Source organism: Callospermophilus lateralis, chromosome 1 (assembly GCF_048772815.1).
Source record: "Callospermophilus lateralis isolate mCalLat2 chromosome 1, mCalLat2.hap1, whole genome shotgun sequence".
Taxonomy (NCBI): domain Eukaryota; kingdom Metazoa; phylum Chordata; class Mammalia; order Rodentia; family Sciuridae; genus Callospermophilus; species Callospermophilus lateralis.
In genome coordinates, this window is record NC_135305.1 from 47896004 (window position 1) to 47919046 (window position 23043).

Below are 23043 nucleotides of genomic sequence, written 5' to 3' on the forward strand. Positions count from 1 at the left end.
AGTTCTTGTGTCCTAAACATGAATGGATGCTGTCCTTTTTCTAATGCTTTTTCTGCATCTATTGAGATAATTATATGATTCTTGATCTTGGTACTATTTATGTGGTGAATTACATTTATTGATTTCTATATGTGGAACCAATCTTTGCATCCTTGGGATAATAGCTGCTTGATCATGGTGAACTGTCTTGTTAATGTGTTTTTATATGCAGTTTGCCAGTATCTTAGGAAGAATTTTTGCATTTATATTCATCAAGGATTTGGGGTCTGAAGTTTTCTTTTCTTGATATATCTTGATCTGTTTTTAGTATCAGGGTGATACTGGTTCTGTTGAATGAGTTTGGCAGTGTTTCCTCCTTTTCTAGTTCATAAAATACTTTGAGGACAACTGGAATTATTTCTTCTTGAAAGGTGTGGTAGAACTTAGCTGAACATTCATGCAGCCCCAGGCTTTTCTTTGTTGGAAGGCTTGGAATGAACTCAGTGTTATAAACTTCCCTCTTAGAACTGCCTTCATACTGTCCCAGAGACTTTGATGTTGTATCACTCTATTCTCATTTACTTCTATGATTTTTTATTTCTCTCTTGATTTCTTTGCTATCCATTCATCACTCAAAGAGTATTATTTATCTCCAGGTGTTAGAGTGGTTTTTTATCCTATCATTGATTTCTAATATCTTTCCATTATGATCTAATAGGATATAAAGTATTATCTCTATTTTTTTAATCTGCTAAGATTTACTCTGACCTAAAATAGGGTCTGTTATAGAAAATATTCCATGTGCTGCTGAGAAGAAAGTGAATTCAGTTGTTGATGAAAGAAATATCCTATAGATGTCTGTTAGGTCCATATTATTAATTGTATATTTCAGTTCCATAGAATCTTTATTTTATGTTTGTTTAATTTAAGCAGTAGTAAGGGAGGTGTGTTAAATTCACCCAGTATTACTATACTGAGGTCTATTTGATTCTTTTCTATAATTTTTATTTGTTTTAATTAATATTGAGAAGGGTTTGTTTTATGTATGTAGATGTACCATTGTTTGGGGTAGAAATATTTCCAAATTGTTGTTGTATGACTCCCTTAAGTAGTATGTAGTGACCTTCTTTCTCTCTTATGATTAATTTTGGCTTGAAATTGACTTTATCTGACATGAGAATAGCTACCCTGCTTGTTTACAAGAACCATTTGAGCAGTGTTTTTCCCAGGCTTTCAATTTTGGTCTGTGGATGTCTATGCCTGTGAGGTCAGACTTTTGCATTTTTAGCATAATTGTTGGATCTTGTCTTTTAATCAAATCTGCCATATTTTAAGAGTTTAGACCTTTTATATTCAATGTTATTATAGAGAGATGTTTATTTCTTGCCATTCTGACTTATTTCTAATATATAATTTGGACTTGATTTTCCTTTGACTATTCTTCTAGTGTAATTCTTCTCTATGCTGGTTCTCATTTTTTGTTTATTGACTTCATGAAATATTTTACTGAGTATGTTTTATAGTACAGGCTTTCTAGTGATGAATTCTTTTAGCTTCTGTTCATCATGAAAGATTTTTATTTATCTTCAAAACTGAAGTTTAATTTTTCCGGGTATAGTATTTTTGATTGGCATCCTTTTTTTTTTTTTTTTTTTTTAAAAAAAAAAAAAAAAAGAACTTGATATATATCATTCCAAGCCCTTCTGGCTTTTAGGGTCTGAGTTAAGAAATCAGTTGAAATCTGAATTGGTTTACCTCTAATGTGACCAGCTGTTTTTCTCTTGCAGCTTTTAAAATTCTATCCATATTCTGTATGTTAGACATTTCCATTATAACGTGTCTTCAAGTGGCTTTATTGTGATTTTGTATATTTGGAATCCTATACATCATTTGTATTTGAATTTCCATTTAATTTTTAATATTTTAAAAGTTCTCTGTTATTATTTCATTGAAAAGATTGTGCATCTATCCATCTCAGTGATTCTTCATTTATCCCAATGAGCTTTTATTTCAATGACTCTTGAATTTGGCTGTTAATGCTATCTCAGGTTTCTTGAATATTCTGTTCCACTGCAGGGGACTTCCCTATGGTTTGATTTGCAGCAGTCTAGGCATGAGAGGATCCTATATTGATTTTAGGGGGTGACTAGACTGCTAACAGTTCCACAAGATGGCAGTGGACCCCCAGCTCAGCTTTCTTTTCACAATTTGGTTTGAAGTTGTTTGATCTGTCTTAATTATCCTGCTGACATCATCATGCTTTAAATGTTGCCTCCCTTTCTAAATGTTTTAAAATGGGTGAGCTTATGAGATTTTCTGCCTCCCCTATTGCCCCTTCCCTATGTCCCTCACTCTGGTTCAGATTTGGGGTTAGGGAACTCTGTTTATTTTTCTGCTCTGGTAACTGATATTCAAGCCTCTCCAGGTCTCAGACTTTGTAATATTGAGTCACCTATTCTGCTTTTCTTTCATTTTGTGTGCTATGAATAGAATGGGAATCACTGTCTAGTTCCCTTCTGCCATCTTCCAAATTCATGATTTAAAATAAACTTTTTCTATGAAGCTATACCCCTCATTAGAATGAATATCAACACTGAAATACAATATATTGTACTCAAATTGTACTATGGTTAAGTAAAAAATACTATTAAAGAAAAAGGGTATACTGAGACCAACTTGGGTACAAAACTTACATGAAGTTGAAATGATCTTAAAATAAATCAGAGTTCCTGGATATAGAAAGCACTATGTACAGAAAAGTACAGACACACGAAATAGTGTGCCACTTATGGCTACAACTTTGATTGGTCTCGAGTTCACCAACTATTTGAATGCTCTCATTTTTAAAATTTATTTATTTATTTATAGTAGTTGCATTTTTATATATGGTACAGACATGGAGCACAATTTCTCATTCTGCTGGCTGAGGTTCATAGTCACTCCAGCATTATAATCATACATGTATATGGGGCAATAATGTCTGTCTCATTTATAGAAAAAGCTTTCTGTATACCCTTCTTGCTGCTGCTGACCTGTAAAGAGGTCATATGGTTTGTATATGGGTTATTCCCCAAACATTTTGCAGGGTTCATGTGTTAAGAGCCTCCTCCTTGGTGTGACGAGGAGGTACTGTGGAACCTTTAAGAGGTGCCAGTTAGTCAGAGGTAATTAGGTCAATGAATGTGCTGCTCTCAGAAGAATTGATGCAGTTCTCATGGGACCCTTATTAGTTTTACAATTTTAGGAAGGAAAAGTTTATTTTAGGCTCACGGGTTCAAGGGGTTGTAGTAAAAAAATAAGCCTGGCCCCTCCCAAGTCCCTGATTTCCTGTCTCACTATGTTACCTCTCCTTGTAGCACATGCTCCCACCATGATGTGATCCACTAGAATATGATGCAGTGTATGGGTGTGTGTGCACACATAAGGCAGGGGTGGGGCTGGAAGCATCTCTAGAATCAGAATCACACTGTTTGCACATTCCAAAAATTGAGCTACATAAAACTTTTTCCTTTATACTTTATTCAGTCTCATGTCTTTCATTGTGGCAACAGAAAATGAATTCGTAACAGATACCAGGATATTTTTACAAACTCATTCAAATGATTTCCTTATATTTGAAAGAACCCCAATAACATAAGGGTACATTCAACTTAGTATTATCCTTTCTTCTGATGATCCACATGTCCCCAGTTGGAGTCCCCAGCTGCATTTCCACTCCACAGCTCCAGAACAAGTAACAGTTGAGTGCCCTAAACATAATGTATTAACACGGTGCCAACATGGAAGACATGGCTGTGAAGTTAGCATCAACAATTGTAGGATGCTCTGCTGCACAGGGCTAGAGCTCCTTTGACAGCTGTGTTTTACCACAGCAGATATAAATCTTCTATGACATCAACTGAGAAACAAAACCAATGCTGACAGAGAATATATGACAACCAAAGAATGTTTTTCCTTCATAACTGACAGTAGGACATTATTCATTTTGAAAACCACCTCCATTTGATTGAAACTCTCAAATCTTTTTAAAAAATGCTTGCCAAATAAATATTATATGACAATACAAACATCCATGCCAAAAATCTCAGGCAAGACTCAGGAGACAAAAGCACATTTCACTTTGTAAAATAATGCTGTTTGATGCTGTCAAGAGCTCTCAATCCTCCATCACAAGGGCACACCCCTCTTTCCAGAAATTCCTGGATTTAAAAATAGAATGCCAAAAGGAAAGATTTAAGGAAAGGAGAAAAAAAAAATAACAGGAGTAGAGAAATATGAGTAAGCACACAAGCAAAGGCCAAAAGAAAAGACAGCAAGTAAATGAGGAGGAGTAAAAGCAGAAGAATGAGACTGAATGTTCCTATGTATGTTACCTCACTACATTAAAAAATAATCCTTGAGATAGGTACTACTGTCCTATTTTACCAGGAAGAAAATGGACTCAATGCGATTTAAGTAACTCGCCAGGACACACAGGTAATCTGTGTCATTGTTTGGATTTGTACTCCAGCATGCCTCATCATTTCCCATAAAACCATGCACCATAATCATCCTGAAATGAATGTTTTCAAACTCTAAAATTCTGAATTCTTGAACCATTCTATTACTCTGTGATCTCACTTATATGTGGAAACTAAAGAAATCAAACTCACAGCAGCAGAGTACACAATAGCTGCCAGACACTGGGGGATGTGGGCAAAGGAGAAACAAACAAAGGGTACAGAATTTTAGACCTAAGATGAGCAAGCTCTGGAGAACCGATTGCCCTGAGAATTCTGGCAAAAGCTTTGCAGGAGCTGACCCACTGTCTCTTCACAGCAATACTTAAGGCTTCATTGCTGCTGTGTCCCCAGATGACATTGGTGCCTCATTGATTCCACAGGGCTGATATGATCAGGGCAAAGGTCTGCATGAGCAGGATGGAAGGGGCCTCAGGCCTCTACTAGCCGGATGGACTGTGCCATCAGTCAAATGTAAGGGTAGGTACATCTGAGAATAAAAACATTTCTTCTGAATGTATACGTGTTTTAGTCAGCTTTTTCACTTCAGTGACTAAATGTACTGACAAAAAAAAAAAATTAAGAAAGGAAAAGTTTATTTTAGGTTCATGGTTTCAGAGGTCTCAGTTCATGGACAGCAGGCTCCATTCCTTGAGGCTCAAAGTGAGGCAGAATACCATGAAAGAAGAATGTGATGGTGGGAAGCAGCTCATATGACCAGGAAGATGAGAGAAAATCCCTCCTCCCCAGATACAAAATATATACCCCAAAGGCATGCCCCCAATGACATACCTCCTCCAGCCACACCCTATCTGCCTATAGTTACCACTCAGTTAATAACATCAGGGGATTAATTTGCTCATTGGGTTAAGGCCCTCATAACTCAGTCATTTTGCCCCTGAGCCTTCTTACAAATGATCTTTTGGGGTATACTTCACGTTCAAACCATAACAATAGGTTAAGCAGGTTGCATGTGATACTTGACATCAGTAAAGGATCCTGACCTCAGGGTTCAGTTCTGGCTCCAAAACATTGCAGGTCCTAAAAAAGCAGTCTTCAAAACTCATGCACTTTCTCAAGTAATTCTGGAAAACTGCTTGACATTTTTACACATTCTTAAGTGGGCATGTAGAAATTTTTAGCAGAAATTTAGTAAGATGCAAAGAGTATAATTTCTGGTGCATTACTAACACTGATATTTATCATGATGCCACTCTTAAGTAGATTCAATGCTAACTAACGATTGTAACAGTATGATCCCTCACCATCCTAAAAAAGTACCAGAACAATCTATTATAACAAAAATTTGCATTATTCCTTTTTTCCTTGAACTTTTATTTTAATTCCACTCTCCAAGGAACTTTTATCTGTTAACACATTTTATTGATTACTTTATCATAATCATCTACACCAAATTTATATATAAAGAATTTTATCTAATTATAAGAATCTAAAACTAAAATTCCTGAATTTAATTTTTATTTGAATTATTTGTAGACTCAAGTGATCCAAAATAAATATATCACAAATAAACATTCATAATTAATCAAAAAGTAAATTAGATTTTTAGATATTCATCTCAGTGAAATGGATAGTTCTGTTTTCCAATTAGTTCATATACCCACAGGTGTCTAGTATTTAATTATAGACTGAGGCAGAGTTTGGAATCAATTTTAATCCATATTTTTGTTTTTCGGTTGTTAATCTCTAAGAAAATAAGCATGTGGGAGCATTATAATAAAAATATCTATCAATTTCTTTCTATCCTCTAGAAATGTCCCCAACCCATACAGCGACCAATAAGAAAAAAAAAATTTTTTTAATTGGTTAATAGTTGAAGACTTGAATAAATCCTTCACCAACTTTGCTGAAAGCAAAGCAATAGGTCGATAAGATGATTAGTGGAACCAGAAGCAAATTTCAATTCCTCTATAGCTAGAATTGAAACAGAAAGAGAACAGCTGATTAGAGAGGTGTATAACAGAGGGAATGCATTAAGACACAATACTGGGTAGTCAGTGACTTGGAAGGACTCAGAAATTCCAGTTACTGAACAGAAAACAGAAAGGAATTTGTTAATCCCAAACCCTGACCAAGGCAGGTCAGTATGGAGGGGTTACAAGGCAAAACTGAGAAGCTTACTTTGGAAACAATGCTAGAAAAGAAAGTAAGACTGAGTTAAGCCAGGAAAGAAGTTGCAAAAACACTAGGGAAACAAGAATTGCACAGTTGATCTCAAATTGCTGGCAGAAAACTGTGGTGGTCAAGCATTTTGCAGATACCATGCCTAAGCCTGCTCTGCTGGAAGGAATTAAATCTGCATAGCTTTACCCCAGCTAGAAATAACAGCAAATAGTTTCATAGGTAAAACCTCTGAAATGGGCTGAGTAACCAGTGTGGTGGGATCCCAGCTAGCTGCAGGTTGCCTAGCCTCCTACACTTACTGCTGAAAGGAGAATGGAATAGAGCAGACAGAGAACAAGTTATCTCAGATTACAAGTTATCTTGCAGCCCATGGGAAGTAGCAAGTGCCTTAGTTGCCAGCAGATGCAGCTACAGGAGTCCCAGATGCTGGCTGCAACCATGTGTGCCCCAGAAGCATCCTGCAGAAGTACATTCACTAAAGGGTAGTCTCTACTGAGTATACCCAGCAGCACCAAACAATGTTGTGTGTCTTGGCTGCCAGCTGAAGCCCATATGCTCCAGCATGTGTATGCCCAAGATGCAGACCACTAAATGCACTCTGGCTGGGTCATGCCAACTGAGCCTCTATCCTGGGCTGCCCAGTGTTCCTGCTGCTAGGCTGCTGCCTTCTGCTATGAGCTGCTGCCTTCTGCTATGGGCTGCAATGCCCTATGTATCCTGATATCTACAAGAGTGAGCACACACCTGTTTGGACAGCTGGAGCAGACCTGACTGCAAGGACACAGAGAATTAGGGAATGTTTCCTCGGATCCTCCAGAGAGCTATTAGGGTCCAAAGGATGGAGAAAGCCTCTTAGACTCATTTCAGAGGTGAGCAGAATGAGGTTTGCAGGGATAGATTCCATGACATAAGCTCTTTGCAGTTTTGGAAAACAGTGATAACAACAAAAACAACAAAAGCTAAACCAGATGGAGGGACAAACTTAATATATAACTCTCCAACCCAACAGAAGTTTGGCTGGTATGGCTGCAACCTCTACATCCAGAAAAGCATAAAGGTCAACCTGAGGTGCTACGAACATTTATTTAACCTCCTCAAACCTGATGGAATCCAAGTCTGGAAGGCCCAATAAGAAATCATTCTATCTCAAATAGCTCAGAAAGAAATAATTTAAGATTCTTTAATGCTAGTTTTTTATATTATCTTCTGTATTGATTTGATAGAATCTCCTTAATACAATTTTATGTATTTATTTCCATGTTTTAATGCATTAATTGGATTTAACCCTTTTCTTCCTTGTTCATTTTTATACTCTTGCCTCTCTCTTCTAGCATTATATCCTTCTGCCCCTTTCACATTTTTTTCCTTTTCTCTACTTCCCCCCCCCCTTTTCCTTTTCATCCCCTTTATAGTTGAAGAGAAGTTTTACTTCAATACCTAATTATTCAGCTGATTCTAAAGCATTACTACCCTTTTCCACTTTTGGATTAACAGGGTTATGAGAACATTTTCAATAAACTTTGAAGGTTATTAGTATATAGTTTTGCTCTAAAGTGGTCACAAATACTAGTGATTATTATCTCTTCTCAAAGCTGTGCTTGGGACTGATTATAGCTCCATGATTATGTTGAGTGATTTTTTTTTTTTTTTTTAACATTTAGATGTCTCCCCTGCTTGGAGCACATAAGTAAAGAAAAAGTAGTTCAATATAAAATCCTTCTTATAACAGTGGAAGACATATCCATTATATAAAATGCAAAAATATCAACAGAGAAACACAGGAAACATGAGAAAACTAGGTAACAAGATGCTTCTAATAGTTCATAACCCTCTGACAACCGATTCTGGAGACGATGAAGTGGAAGAAATGCCACAGAAAAAATTCAGAGTTTATTGTTAAAATTATCAATGAACTAAAAGAAGATCTAAGGAATGAACTAGGGATAAATTCAGGAAATAAAAGAACATTTCAATAAAGAAAGAGAAACTCCGAAAAAGAACCAAACAGAAGTCCTGGAAATAAAAAATGCAATCAAATAAAAAATTCAGTTAAAAGTCTCACTAATTGATTTGATCAAGTAGAAATAATTTAAGTCCTCGAAAACAAGGTATATGTCCTTAAACACTCAAAAGCAATAAAGAAAAAAATAAGCAAAACTATGGTCAGAATACTCAAGAACTCTGGGTCAACATTAAGAGACCTCATTTAAGGCCCACTGATATATAAGAAGGAGGATTCGGGCTAATGACACTGATAATCCCTCCAGTGAAATAATAGTAGCAAATTTTCCAAGCCTGGGGAATGAGATGGATATTCAGATAGTGGAGGCATTTAGAGTCCCAAATAGACAAGATCAGAAAAGAACATCCCCATAACACATTATCATTAAAATACCAAAACTCCAGACCAAAGAAAGAAATTTAGAAGCTTCAAGAGAGAAAAGTCATGTCACTTAACAATGCAAATCAATCAAAATACATGGATTTCTCATCAGAAACCCCAAATGGTAGGAGATCTTGGAACAATATATTTAAAGCCCTATAAGAAAATAAACTAGACTGCTACAACCAGCAAAGCTACTCTTCAGAATTGAAGGAGAAATGAAAACTTTTTGAAATAAGCATAAACTAAAGGAATTCTTACCAGTATTGCAGAAGATACTTTCAAAAATGCTTCAAGTATAAGAAGATAAAGACAATAAAAGGAGCTCAAGAATGAATAAATATCATTAGAAAAGAAGATTAGCAAATGAAAATTAGGATAGGATATCATATTAGAAATAAAATCAAATGTCAAGAAATAACACATTACAGTCTATCATAATATTGAATGTAAATGGTCTCGATTCTCTAATTGAATGATAAAAACATATAGATTGGATTAAAAAAAACAAGAGACAACAATATGGTTGCCTGCAAACTATCAATATACCTCATTAGCAGAGATCTACAGATTGAAAGTGAAAAATGATATTCCATGCAAAAGTTATTCCAAAGCAAGGAAGTATAGTCACTCTCATACCAGACAAAGCAGACTTAAAGCCAAAGTTAGAAGAGACAAAGACATATTGGTAAAGAGAACAATCCAACAAGAAGAAATAATGACTGCACGTATTTATCTCCCACAAGTTGGTGCACCTAATTTCATAAAAAAACACTACTACACATAAAGGGTCAGATAGAACCCAACACATTAATAATGGGTAATTTCAATACAACCCTGTCAAAAATAGACATGTCATTCATATATAAAATCAACAAAGATATTATATAGTTAAAACTTACTATAGAACAAATAAACTTAACAGATCTATAGAATATATGATCCAATGACAACTGAATATACTTTTCAGCAGCCCATAGAACTTTCTCCCAGATCACATTTTAAGTCATAAAGAAGTCTTAGCAAATGTAAAAATTCTGAAATAACTCCCTTCATAGTGGAGTGAAATAAGAAATCAACAACAAGAAAAACTACACAACACCTGGATGATGAGTGGGTCAGTGAAGAAACCAGAAAAATTAATTTAAAAATGCTTAAGAATTATAATGAGAATTGAAATATAACCTACAAGGACCCATGAAGCACAATAAGGCAGCTTAAGTAGAAAGTTTATAGCAATGAGTAGGTACATTAAAAAAAATCAGAAGTATCTCAAATAACTTAATGATACACCTTAAGGTCTTAGAAAAACAACTACAAATCAATCCCAAAACCCATAATAAAGATTAGAGTCAAAATAATTAGAGAATTAAAAATACAAAGGATCAATAAAGCAACAAGTCAATTCTATAAAAAGATAAGCAAGACTGATAAACCATTAGCCAAAATTAACTAAAAGAATGGGAGAAAAGATAAAAATTAATAAAATTAAGGTGAAAAGGGGGACATCATAACACATACCACTAAAATCCAAAAGGATCACTGGGGATTATATTGAAAATCTATATTACAGCAAATGGGAAAGTCTAAAAAAAATGGATGAATTTCTAGCCATATACAACCTTCTAAAACTGAACCAAGAGAATACAAAAAACCTAGAAAGACAAATAGCATGTATGAAATTGAGGCAGCAATAAAAACAAAACAAAACAAAAAAAAAAAGAACAAAAACTACAACACCAACAACAAAAACAACAAAATATGGTATGTATAACAAAAAAGAATTAATAAGAAAAGGGGGGAATGAATAAGATGACTGTATCTATATGGGTTTGTCTATGTGTCTCTGTTCTATTCCACTTGTCTATGTGTCTTTACACCAGTACCCAATAAAGAAGAGCCCTGGGCCAGGTGAATTCACAGCTGAATTTTGCCAGATCTTTAAACAGAAAAGAACACAAATAGTCCTCCAATTATTCAATGAATTAGAATGGGAGGAAACACTTCCAAACTTGTCCTATAAAGCCAGAATCACACTAATATCAAAACCAGACACACACACACACACACACATACACACACACACACACACTAAACCTACTAAGAAAGAAATCAGGAAAACAATTCCATTTACAATAGCCTGAAATATGTCTAGAAATAAATTTAACCAAAGAGGTTAAATTACAGAACATTGAAAAAAGAAAGATGAAAATTACAGAACACTGAAAAAAGAAAGAAGAAGATGGAAAATGGAAAGACCTCCCATGTTTATGGACAGGCAGAATTAATATTATCAGAATGGTGATATTACCAAAAGATTTAATGCAATCACCAGCAAGACACAATGAATTTCTTCAGAGTATTAGAAAAGAGCCCTAAGCTGTATATGAAAGAATAAAAGACTTGGAATTGCCAAACCAATTCTGAGTGATAGAAGAAATTCTACTGTCATCACAGTATCTGATTATAAATTATACCACAGAGTTATAGTAACAAAAATTGCATGGTACTGGTGTAAAGACACATAGATAAGTGGAACAGAACAGAGACACATAGACAAACCCATACAGACACAGTCATCTTATTCATTCCCCCCTTTTTTTATTAATTCTTTTTAGTTATACATATCATTAGGATTCATTTTGACATAATTATAAAGACAGGGAATATAATTTGTTCTAATTTAGTCCCCAGTACTTCACCATGACCTCGTCCCTCCCCCTGTTCCTTTCCATCTACTCTACTGATTTTTCTTCTTTTTTATTACAGTTTCATTTTTAAAAATCAGTGTCTTGTGGATATTTACAAAGTTACCAAAAACATATGTTGGACAACAAATGGTGATGGGAAAACTTGATATCCATTTGTGGAAGAACGAAACTAAATCTGTATTGCACTGCAAAAAGTCGACTCAAACAGATCAAAGACCTAGGAATTATACCAGAAACTTGGCTACTGCTAGAGTATAACCTAGTATCAATACTCCAACATATAGACATAGGCAATGAACTCCTCAGTAGGATACCTGTAGCTAAGGAAATAATATTAAGAATCTATAAATGGGATCACATCAAATTAAAAAGCTTCCTCAGAGCAAAGGAACCAAAAGTAGAATAGAGAGCCTACAGAACAGGAGAATACCTTTGTCAGCTACTTTCCTGACAGAGTATTAATATCCAGAATATAAAAGAAAAATAAAAAGCAAAAAATCCAATCCAATCAATAAATGGACAAATGAACTAAACAGATATTTCTCCATAGAAAAACAAATTGCTATATACAATTATATGAAAAAAATGATTGACATCTTTATACATTGGGAAAATGTAAATCAAAACTACATTGAGATGTCATCTCACTATAGTGATTGATTTCATTTCTCTTCAATCAGCGTGGAAATGATGAAGCACACAAATAATAAATGTTAACAAGGATGCAAGGATGCAAGGAAAATGGAAATCTGTGTGGAGTTTCCACAAAAGACTAGGAATGGAACCACCATATGATTCAGCTATGCAACTCCTGGGTGTTTACCACAAAGAGTTAAAGTTAGCATATTATATAGATGCAGGCATACCCACATTCATAGCAGCACGACTCACAATAGTCAAGTCATGGAACCAGCTTACTTGTCCACCAACAAATGAATGAATAAAGAAAATATTGTGTGTATGTATGTGTGTGTATATACAGATACACACACACACACACACACACACACACACACACACAACAATGGGGTTTTATTCAGCCATAAAGAAGAATAAAATTATTTCATTGGCAAGAAAAATGGATGGAGACGGAGAACATCATACTAAGTGAAATAAGTCAGACTCAGAAAGTCAAGGGTAGAATGTTTTCTCTCACATGAGGAAGGCAGAGTGATTAAAAAAAAGAGGGGGGATATCATCAAAATAGAAGGGAATCAATAGAGAAAAGAGGATTGAAAGGGAGGTAGGAGAGAGGGCAAGAGGAGGCACTGTAGAACAAAATGAACCAAATCATGCTTTATGCATGTGTGAATATATCACAATGAATTTCACCTTTATGTATAATTACAATGCACTAATTTTTTTAAAAAAGGAGGGAGACAACTAGGGTAGAAGAGTAAGATTAGAGGAGTGAGGAGGGCAGCTTCTGGGGAATGAGACTCATCAAATAAAGTTATGTATATGCATGAATATAGCACAATGAATCCCATTAGCACATATAATAGACCAAAAATCATAAAAAGTAAAAGTATTAGAAGCTAATTTGTAAAAAAAATTTATTATATCATCTGTCATTAACTTTCTCAAAATTAACAATAATGTTTTTCCTTTTGAATGGCTCTTAAGGGTTTTCCACACTGGGACAAGGTACCATAGGAAAGTCTGGGTGAGAAGTATACCTTTATTTTTTTTCTTAAAGTGAAAGTAGGGTCACTTTGAAAAAGAGGCGGAGGAACAGAAGGCCATTTCTTATACAAAAGAGCTTTTGGTAATGATAACTAAGTAACAAGAGAAGTCGTGTGAGTTCTCTAAAAAGGACACTTGTGCCTACTATGCAGCCCATGGAAAGATGTTTTATTTATCCAGGTGGTCTCACATATCAATTTAACAAACACCGGCCCAGCCAGAACAGCTCAGGTCCAGATGTGATTGTAAGAACCCCAGATTAAAGTGAGCACATCCAAGAAACAGAACTAATTGCATTTTTAAAGGTAACACGTTTTCCATGGAATTTCTAGGGAAATTGGAGGAGCTTGCAATGGGGAAAAGACCATGCCACTCACCCGCCGACACACACACAAACACACATGCTGTGTTACCATAAATGGTAGATAAAGCACTTTAACTATATTACTAAGCAGCTATACAGTCACATGACTGGCTAGTGCTCATGGGAAAACAGGAGATACCATATACAGACCTTGTCTTCAAGGAGCTTACAAGTTTTGGACCATCTCCTAAGGAAATGAAACGCAAGCAGGAAGAGGATATGTGGGTTATATTATTAAAGCAGTAACTCAGAGGGAGAGCAAAGAGGACAGCCACAGGGTGCATCATTCTGTGAGGGAAAGTGTATTATCAGAAGTGCTTGGATGTGGAGTGGGGGATTTATTCTAAGAACTGCACCAGAGAAGATTTTTATGTGTGCATTTGCCATAACAGACACAATGGCTAATGAGAAGGACGATATACAAAGACATTTTCTCCTTCTCTTCTTCCAAACCAGACCTATAGAAACTAGCATGAATGAGCAGGCAAAACAAAAACGGTGAGAAAAATGAACTCAGCACTGTTTCCCCACCGCAGGTTTTTGGGTGGGCTGGAGGGGCAAGATAAATCTTAGAAATGTGTAAGTTCAATTGAAGCTAGCCTGAAACTGTTAATACCTACACATATTATTTAATACTTCAAAGTGACAAAGAAAAGCTTGGTGTCTGTTAAGATGTCTTCAAGGGGGGTTGGAAATGAAATCCTGAAGTCCTAGAAGATAGTGCAAGGATAAAAATGAAGTTTGCTACTTATGCCCTGCCAAATTCAATAACTGGTTCAGTAACTGGTTACATAAATCAAATGAAGCAATAACAACTATAAGAGACTGATCTTTAAAAAAAAAGTCACATAGTATAAGGAGAAGTTATGGGAAAGCTGTAAATCCACCACAAGATGACAGTAATCATAATTATTTAAATGTCTTTCCAAACTGCCTCACTGCTGTTTCTCACTGGAACTGAGGAGTACTTTCAGACAGCATCTGGAACCTTAATCCACCATATTTTTGTGTTTAATTATGAGGACCCACAGATTAGAACTTCCTTTACTCTTGAATAAATTCTCAATGAATTTCTGTGTTGGGCCAATGTTTGTCTCTTCAGGCTTCATCTTCTTCTGCACCACCAGTATCAGTCTTAGAGAAATGTTACTTCTAGTGAATTTAATAAGGGGAAGCAATCTGTCATAATTTTAAAGACGGAAATAAGAAAAGACAAAACTTGTGTGCAGTCTGAGTGTTTTCACTTTACTTCATTAAAAACAGACACACTTTTTGGTGTATCATGTAAAAATTGATTCTATCTCTGATCTATAAAGATAGTTGACCAAAGAATCATACTTCAAAAAATAATTCTGATGTTAATAAATTAAAGTGAAAACTAATATGCTTTTTAGAAGCTTCATTAGCTTCTTTCAGTTATATGTAGAATGTACTTAACCTCTTTTAAACACTTATCTCAGTATCTTGTCATTCTGATAAGTTTTCCATTTGTAGCTGCAGTATTCTTTCAATAGTCAGGTAGATGATTACAATTCTGGCTAAGAATTTAAAGTTTCCAGAAACATGTACTGGAGACTATATTTCCCATCATTTTCATGAGGTATACAAATATTCTGTATTCATATCCATAAATACATTTCTCTAATGATGCAACTTATCAGTTTTTCTTGCCTTTTTATCTTAATGGTTTCAGAGACAGGAAAGCAGATCCAATAAACTTCTAATAAAACAGCTCTATGGGACAAAGAAGATACATGGGTGTGGCACAAGAACAGTGTTGCTTGCTGGTGGTTGTTTGGTTGTTTTTTTTTTTTTTTTTTAACAAATAAATGCAACCGATATTTAAGTTATTGTTCTGTCGGTATACTTTATTTTTATTATGTGGTATTCTGTTGTACAGTGAAATGTTTGAAAAGGTTAGATCTCATTCTGTATGTTCTTCTTTGTATTTAATAATCAAATTCCTTGCCTTTATTTCCCTAGTAATCAGGATCTATGTAGAACCTGCATAAGGCATTATTAACTAGAGGTATGCAACATGTGTTCACCTTGGGAAAGGAATGGGCCATAAAAATCAGTACACGTCAGGGAGTTCAAAACTATGACAAAATCATAACAAATCTCCCCTCCCCCACTAATGGTTCCTCTTACATTCTTCATTTCCTTTTAGGTGGTATCAGTAAGGGTACCAGCTAAAGCTGAAATTAATGAAATGTCTGGCAATGATCAAATGCTATTAAGGAGTGGCAACAGCACTTCTGTACCTCATTCACAGAGAATGGAAATTCCTTGGTTCACTGACACTATAAAATGACAACTTAAAAATACATAAATAATATAGTTTTATCCATAACTGAAAAATACAATCTATCTGCATTTTCTCTCCTATATTAAAAAAAAATGAAAATGAAACCTTTCCAACTTAGATTTCCTTACCACCACTTTTCATAAATCAAACTTGTCCATCGACCCCAGTTTTACTGGATTCCAAGTCCTACATTCTAAGTTACTCACCAGCCTCACATACAGTTTCCACCTAATTGCTGGCAGGAAATCTGAACTACAGGAATGAAAGGCAATGGTTAGAAATCTTGATTAAGTTTATTGGAAATATGGACTAAATAAGGCACTTTAATTAGTATCAGACAGAAGGACGAATTGATCTCCAACAAAGCGCAAACTGTTGAAGCAATAAAATTTAGGAAACGTGTCTGAAGCATAATTCCTGATGATGATGAATCTCTTTCCTGCTGTGCAAGATGATTTAGGGATGAAAATACCCACACTACTGAGAAGCTGCAGTTGGTCAGCAGTCAGGACATAACATTTCTAAGGTAAAATCGCCCCTGGGAAACAACTATCAATGCAAATCTTGTAATTCATTTTAAAAGTTGACTCTGTTCATGGAAAAACACAAAAGCTATTTTTGTCAAATTTCCTTATGGAAAGAGTAATCAAAAAAAGACTACTGGGGCCTTGCTGTAATATTTTCTTTCTTGATAGCCAAGTATTTTAATACATTGTTTATGTAACATATTCCCTATTATCAGAATCTCTTTATGAATACATTATAAGTATTGTAAAAATTTAATGAAGAACAGTCTATAAAAACTTTTATCATTTTTGAAAAATCAGTGTCAAGGTAGCTACTCAGATAAAAGCCAATTTATTTAATTGCACAAATATTTAAGTATAAATTAAATACAAGATTTTGTACCAATTATGCTAAGTAAAAAAAATAAGCCACATACAGGCTAAATATTACAAGATTCCATGTTTATAAAATATCCAGGAAAAGTACAATTATAGAGCTCAAAACTGGATGAGTGGTTCTCTGAAACTGTGAGTGGGTGCAGGAATAGACTGCCAATGGGCATGACAAATCTTCAAATTGTGTCTTAAACCCGAATTTGTGATGAGAGTTGCACAAGTGGAAGGTTTTATTTTATTTAACTTGCAAGGGATGAATTTTGTTAGATATATATTATATCTAAATAAAATGATTTTAAAAGATTCTGTAGAATGAAATATGGTGTCATTCTACACCATGTTTCTTAGAGCTATTCCACTTCCTCAAAGTCTCATAGACAAGTAGGGTACATTTGATCAACTAAGGTAAGTGCCACTGAAGAGCTTCACAAGTACACTAGTGCGCTTCCAGGGGTGACAAGGCCTCAACTCCCTCCTTCACTGGGGTGCTGTGGTGAGACTTGGAGCATCATTTCCTTCAGCTAAGAAGCTTCTTACATGGATTTCTTTTACTATATACATAGCATGTTTTGCTGATCAAAGGCTCCTTGCTGAATGAAAATGAAGTAGACTATCAACACATATGGGGGAGCTAAAGCAGAGCAGAAAAGGACTTGTATAGACATTTATAGCTGTAATTACAACTTAAGAAAGAAGAGAGCAAATGAAAAGCCAAACTTTCCACCTGAAGACAGTGTAAAATAAATAAATGAATAAATAAAATAGACCTAAAGGAAAAGAAGGATGTGAATAATGTAAAGTGAAAATTATTTAAAAAGAGAATACGGACATGAGAACCAATGAAATGAATGTTTACAAAATATCAAGAAAAATGAGCAAAACTTTAGCTTGATTGAGAAAAAAGAAAAAAATAAACCATGCTCAGAAATTAAAGAAAGAATATTATGGCCAACTTAAAAACAAACAGAAAGGTTATAAATAAATACTGTAAAGAACTGTATGGCAATAAATTAGCTAACCTAGGTAAATTGACAAATTCCAAGAAAGATGTAAAAACTAAAACTAACTGAAGAAGAAAGAAGACCTAAAAAATAAAGAGAAAAAGACTGACTTAGTAATCAGAGAATTATTCACAAAGAAAAGCTCAGGTCCAGATAAAGTCACTGGTGAAGTCTATCAAACATTGAAAAAAAGAACAGAAATTCTTCATATTCTTCCAAAAAATAAAATAGAAAAAGAAGAGGGACTATATTCAAACTCATTCAACAAGGTCACTAGTATCCTGATACAAAATAATAAATTTTGTTAGATATATATATAAAATATCTAAATAGGATATTATGAACAAAATCTCTTATGACCACAGAAGCAAAAATCCTCAACAAAGTTCCAGAAAACCAAATCAGTAATGAAAATAATCATACATTATAGCCAAGTAGAAATTATGCAAGGGATACAAAGTTGTTTTAATAACTGAAAATCATCTAATGTTATATGCCATTGTTAGAATAAAAACCAAAAATCATATGATTATCTCAACAGATGCAGAAAAAGCATTTGACAAAATCAAACACCCTTCATGATTGAAAGCATTCAACAAACCTGGAAGAGAAAATAAATTCCTCAGAATGATAAGGGTTTCTCTGAAAAACCTACAGCTAGCATCATACTTAATTCTGAAAAATTATACCCTTCCTTCCTATGATCCGGAAGAAGACCTGGATGTCTTTCCTTTCTATATTTAACTGATTTTGCACTAGAGGACAATTAGGCAAGAAAATGAAATAACAAGCATCCTTACTGGACAGAAGAGATGAAATAATCTCTATATTCAGATGACATCTTCTTATATATAAAAAGGCCTGAAAAAATCCACTAAAGTTAAAATTAATAAACAAGCACAGCAAGACAACAGCATGCAATATCAATATATGAGCATCAACTGTACTTCTATGTTTGTAATGATATAAAAATGAAATTAAGGAAACAATTCCAATTACCATAAATTTAAAAAGATTAAACTAGAAATACACATAACAAAAGAAATACAAAATTTATAATTTAAAAAATATAAAACACTTAAAAAAATTCAATGTCTAAATGCATGGATAGACACCCATGCTCATGAGTCAAAGACTTATTACTAAGATGGCAATAGTGTCCAAACTGTCCTATAGATTCAGTGCAATTTGTATCAGAATCTCAGCTTGGAAGCTTTGCAGACTCTTTGCAAAAATTGATACACTTATCCTCAAAATTTATATGAAATTTCAGAACAGACAAAAACATCTGGAAAAAGAACATAATCAAATGATTTGTACTCCTGATTTCCAAACTTACTATAAAGCAATAGTATTCAAAACAGTGTGGTAATGGCATAAAAGTAGACATATAAATCAACAGAATAACATTCAGAGTCCAGAATAAATTCATGTATCACGAGTCAATTAATTTTCAAAAGGGGTAAAATAAAATTTAATGAGAAAGGAAAAGTTTCTTCAACAAATGTTTCTGAGACAATTGAATAGTCACATGCAAAAGAAACAAGTTGGACCTTTATATTACATGCACTTATGCACAAAAAACAAACTTAAAATGGGTCAGTTGCCTAACTGTAAGGGTCAAAATTATAAAAAACTTAGGAAAAAGTCTAGAATCTAGAATATATAAGAAATCTTAGAACTTGACCACCAGAAGACAAGCAGCTTAATTTAAATAAGTGTCAAAGGACTTGAATAGACATTTCTCCAAAGTCCATATACAAATGCCTAATAAAGCACATGAAAAGACACTCTACATCATTAGTTATTAAACAAATGAAAATAACACAAATACCATTTTACATCTACTAGCAAGGGTATAATAGAGAGGGAAGAAGGGAGTGGGAAGGAGAGAGAGACAGAAGTACTGCCGAAAATGTAGAGAAACTAAAACCCTAATACACTGCTGGCAAGAATGTAAATCATGTCACCATTGTGAAAAACAATTTGGCAGTACCTCAAAAACATAGAATTGAACATAGAATCACCATATGTCCCAGCAATTCTGCATTCAGGTATGTAAACCAAATATTAAAAATGGGGACTTGGTTACTTGAATATCCATGTTAATTATAGCATTTTTTTTCCACAGTAGGCAAAAAGTAGAAATGGTCCAAGCATCCATCAGCCAAATTGAACTGATAAGCAAGGTGTGAGTGAGGGGATGTATACAAACAACAGGACATTGTTCAGTTATCAAAATGACTGAAGTCCCTACACCTGCTACAACAGGTACACTATGCTACATGAAAGAAGCCAGTCAGCTCAAACATTAAAAAGTGATGAGCCAGAGATTATCCATTTCTTACTGGGTCATCTAAAAGGAAGTCATGTATACTCAGGAATTGGTTTTTCAGTTGAGTTTCTTAATGTCACAGATCCAGCTCTGCGAAGAAGGCAGGAGACTGGAGGCAGAGGAGGAGGAAGTGCTATGACAGGAAGGGGCTGGCAGGTGTTTGAGGGGTTGTATGAAATCCAGGGCACACCAAGGGCAGTGGACCATGGGAAAAGAGGGAGAAGAAAGGTGCCAGAGGTAATAAGAGACAGAGGCAGACATGTAGGGCTTTGTATGACAGGGTAAGAAGTGTCAACCTGCTTCTTCTCAACACCATAATGCTCTGTGCACATCTCTCCTGCTATGCTCTATTCTGCTAGAGTGCCCTCCCTAAAGAAATGCACATTTCTGGTTCATTGGTTCATTCTTCATCTTCAGTGACTAACCAATGCTAGTTAGGACCTCAGCAAAGGATTTCTGGAAACATAGGCTACATACCAGTGTCAAGAAAAGAGAAAACCCTCTCTGAAAACGTAAGCTACTTTAAATTAAGATCAAATGGAAGAAAAACAATGTTTTTGAGAAAGGCAATGTTCAAAGGAGGGACAAGCTAGGGTCAACTAAATCCCTCAAGCTATACTGGTTGTTTCTCACAGAGACTATGGTGTTTCCCAAGTTTGAATCTGTTGAAGAGAACATCTTCCATATTTAATTAAACTCATGACCAGAATTTGAAACATTAAACTGTCAGGAAAAACAGCTTTATTTTCTCTGATTATTGTATAGCAGTCATTAATTAGTTCTCTAACTCAAGTTTACTCACAGAAATATTCCAAGTCATTGTGCAGCACTCCAGTATCAGAATCTACCTTTATCTCACCACAAAACCATTAACATAAAAAGAGTGAAGTTATAGAGTGCAATCCCAGTAATTCAAACAGGATTATGCACTACCTTTTAAGGAATACGTGGCAACACTCATGCTTTCTTTATAAATGACTTACAAACATTTTACTGCATAATGATTAGCTTCACACCTGCATGTTGAACTCTATTTGTACTACACAGGGATTCTGCCACACTCATAATTAGAACATCATTATCCAGAAAAGCGCACAGCAATTTCTAACACAGGTGAGACAAAGCTAGTCAAATAGCAGTTGAAGTGAAATACCCTACAGTTTTTCAGATAAATAAAGCATGTTTCTTTGGAAGAAGAAAAAAAAAAAAAAAAAAATATATATATATATATATATATATATATATATATATATATATATATATATATATATATATATATAGACTAGCTTACTGTGGCCTTGAGGCTTCTGCCTGGTCTGTCTGCAGTTTTTCTCCTCCTTCCACCTCCATTGTGCAGTAAACAATTCGATTTGGAGCAACTGATTTCAAACCTTGCACTTCCATTATGACAATCTAAAGAAAAAAATGATTTTAAAATAATATGTCAAGTTGATAGTTTTCAGCAACACACAAAAATAGCAACATAAACTGCAATTATGAAGACCCATTGAAAAATTTGTCTGATAACATTGCTAGGATTTTGCCTTCTTTATAATCTACCTCTATTTATCCAAGATATAGTAAATGACTATTTTGAGGCAGTTTGGTTTCTGAAGAAATAACTCATTATTGCTCTTAAATAAAAGGAAGGTTAAAGATCCTAAGAATTAGTCTCAGCAAAGTAAGTGAACTTTCAACTCAGATCTTAAACAACAACAACAAAAAAATCAATTCAAAGGCATTTTATGTATGTGAATGAATTTCATTATTGATTGCATGTTATATTTATACAAATAACAGTATTCACACTACATAGCAATCAAAATATATACCCAAAACATCATCACTATCACTTATTAATCATTTAATATATAACTACAGACCTAATTTCATAGAACTGTGATATGAACCTTTATACAAACAATTTCAAAGAAATTGTATAAACAAACTGTTAACTTTCTAGCTCTAGAAAAAGAAGAAGGGTTATGTTTGTAAATACAAATGCATATTTTGTTTTGTTTTTATTAAAACATGGAAAATTGATCACTAAAATAAGAAAGATCAAACTTAGAAAGTCCTCCTTCCTCAATCAGGGTTCTGTAATTTTGTCACACTGAAATGTATTAATATATTAATAAAAATAAGGACTGAGTGAAAATAGACTAAGAATTATTGAAGAATTGATGGAGAATAATATCATCTTTCACAGATGCTATAATATTCATGGAAATTGGGATAAAGTACTAAATCTTGATTTTTAAAAAATAGTGCTTTTTTTCTTTTGTGAGGGATACCAGGAATCAAATTCATGACCTCATGCAAGGCACTCTACCACTGAGCTACACTCCAATCCCCCCAAGTTAGGTATTTCTAATAATTCAGGTGTCTAATTAGTAACACTGAAATTGGGTACTTTTAGTAAAACTAATCAGATATTGAGACAAATGAAACATATAACAATTCTGATTAAAAACCAACTACATTTGGACTTAACCACCACGACTCCACTTTTTAAAATCAATGACAAATTTTTTCATGGTCACTTAATACTTGTGTCCCACAAGTTTAGAAATGCTAACAGCATTAATTCATGTTTTGGATTACTGTTCACACACTGCAACTTCTTCTGTATTTTATTTAATAGAGTGCAGGTAAGAAGAAAGGAGACATCTGCTTGGTGTCATTTCTATCCCCTCTAATACAAGATACTGTAAAAAACATCCCAAAACA

General features: G+C 34.4%; 1 protein-coding gene across 2 annotated transcripts in view; it reads right to left on the reverse strand.

Moving 5' to 3' along the window:
* Positions 1-23043, reverse strand: part of Cadps2 (calcium dependent secretion activator 2) — a 501039-nt gene that overhangs the window by 265351 nt on the left and 212645 nt on the right. For both annotated transcript variants that reach the window (XM_076861895.2, XM_076861904.2), the window contains exon 6: positions 21605-21726. In XM_076861895.2, the coding sequence (XP_076718010.2) occupies positions 21605-21726 (122 nt within the window). The remainder of the gene's footprint in view (positions 1-21604; positions 21727-23043) is intronic.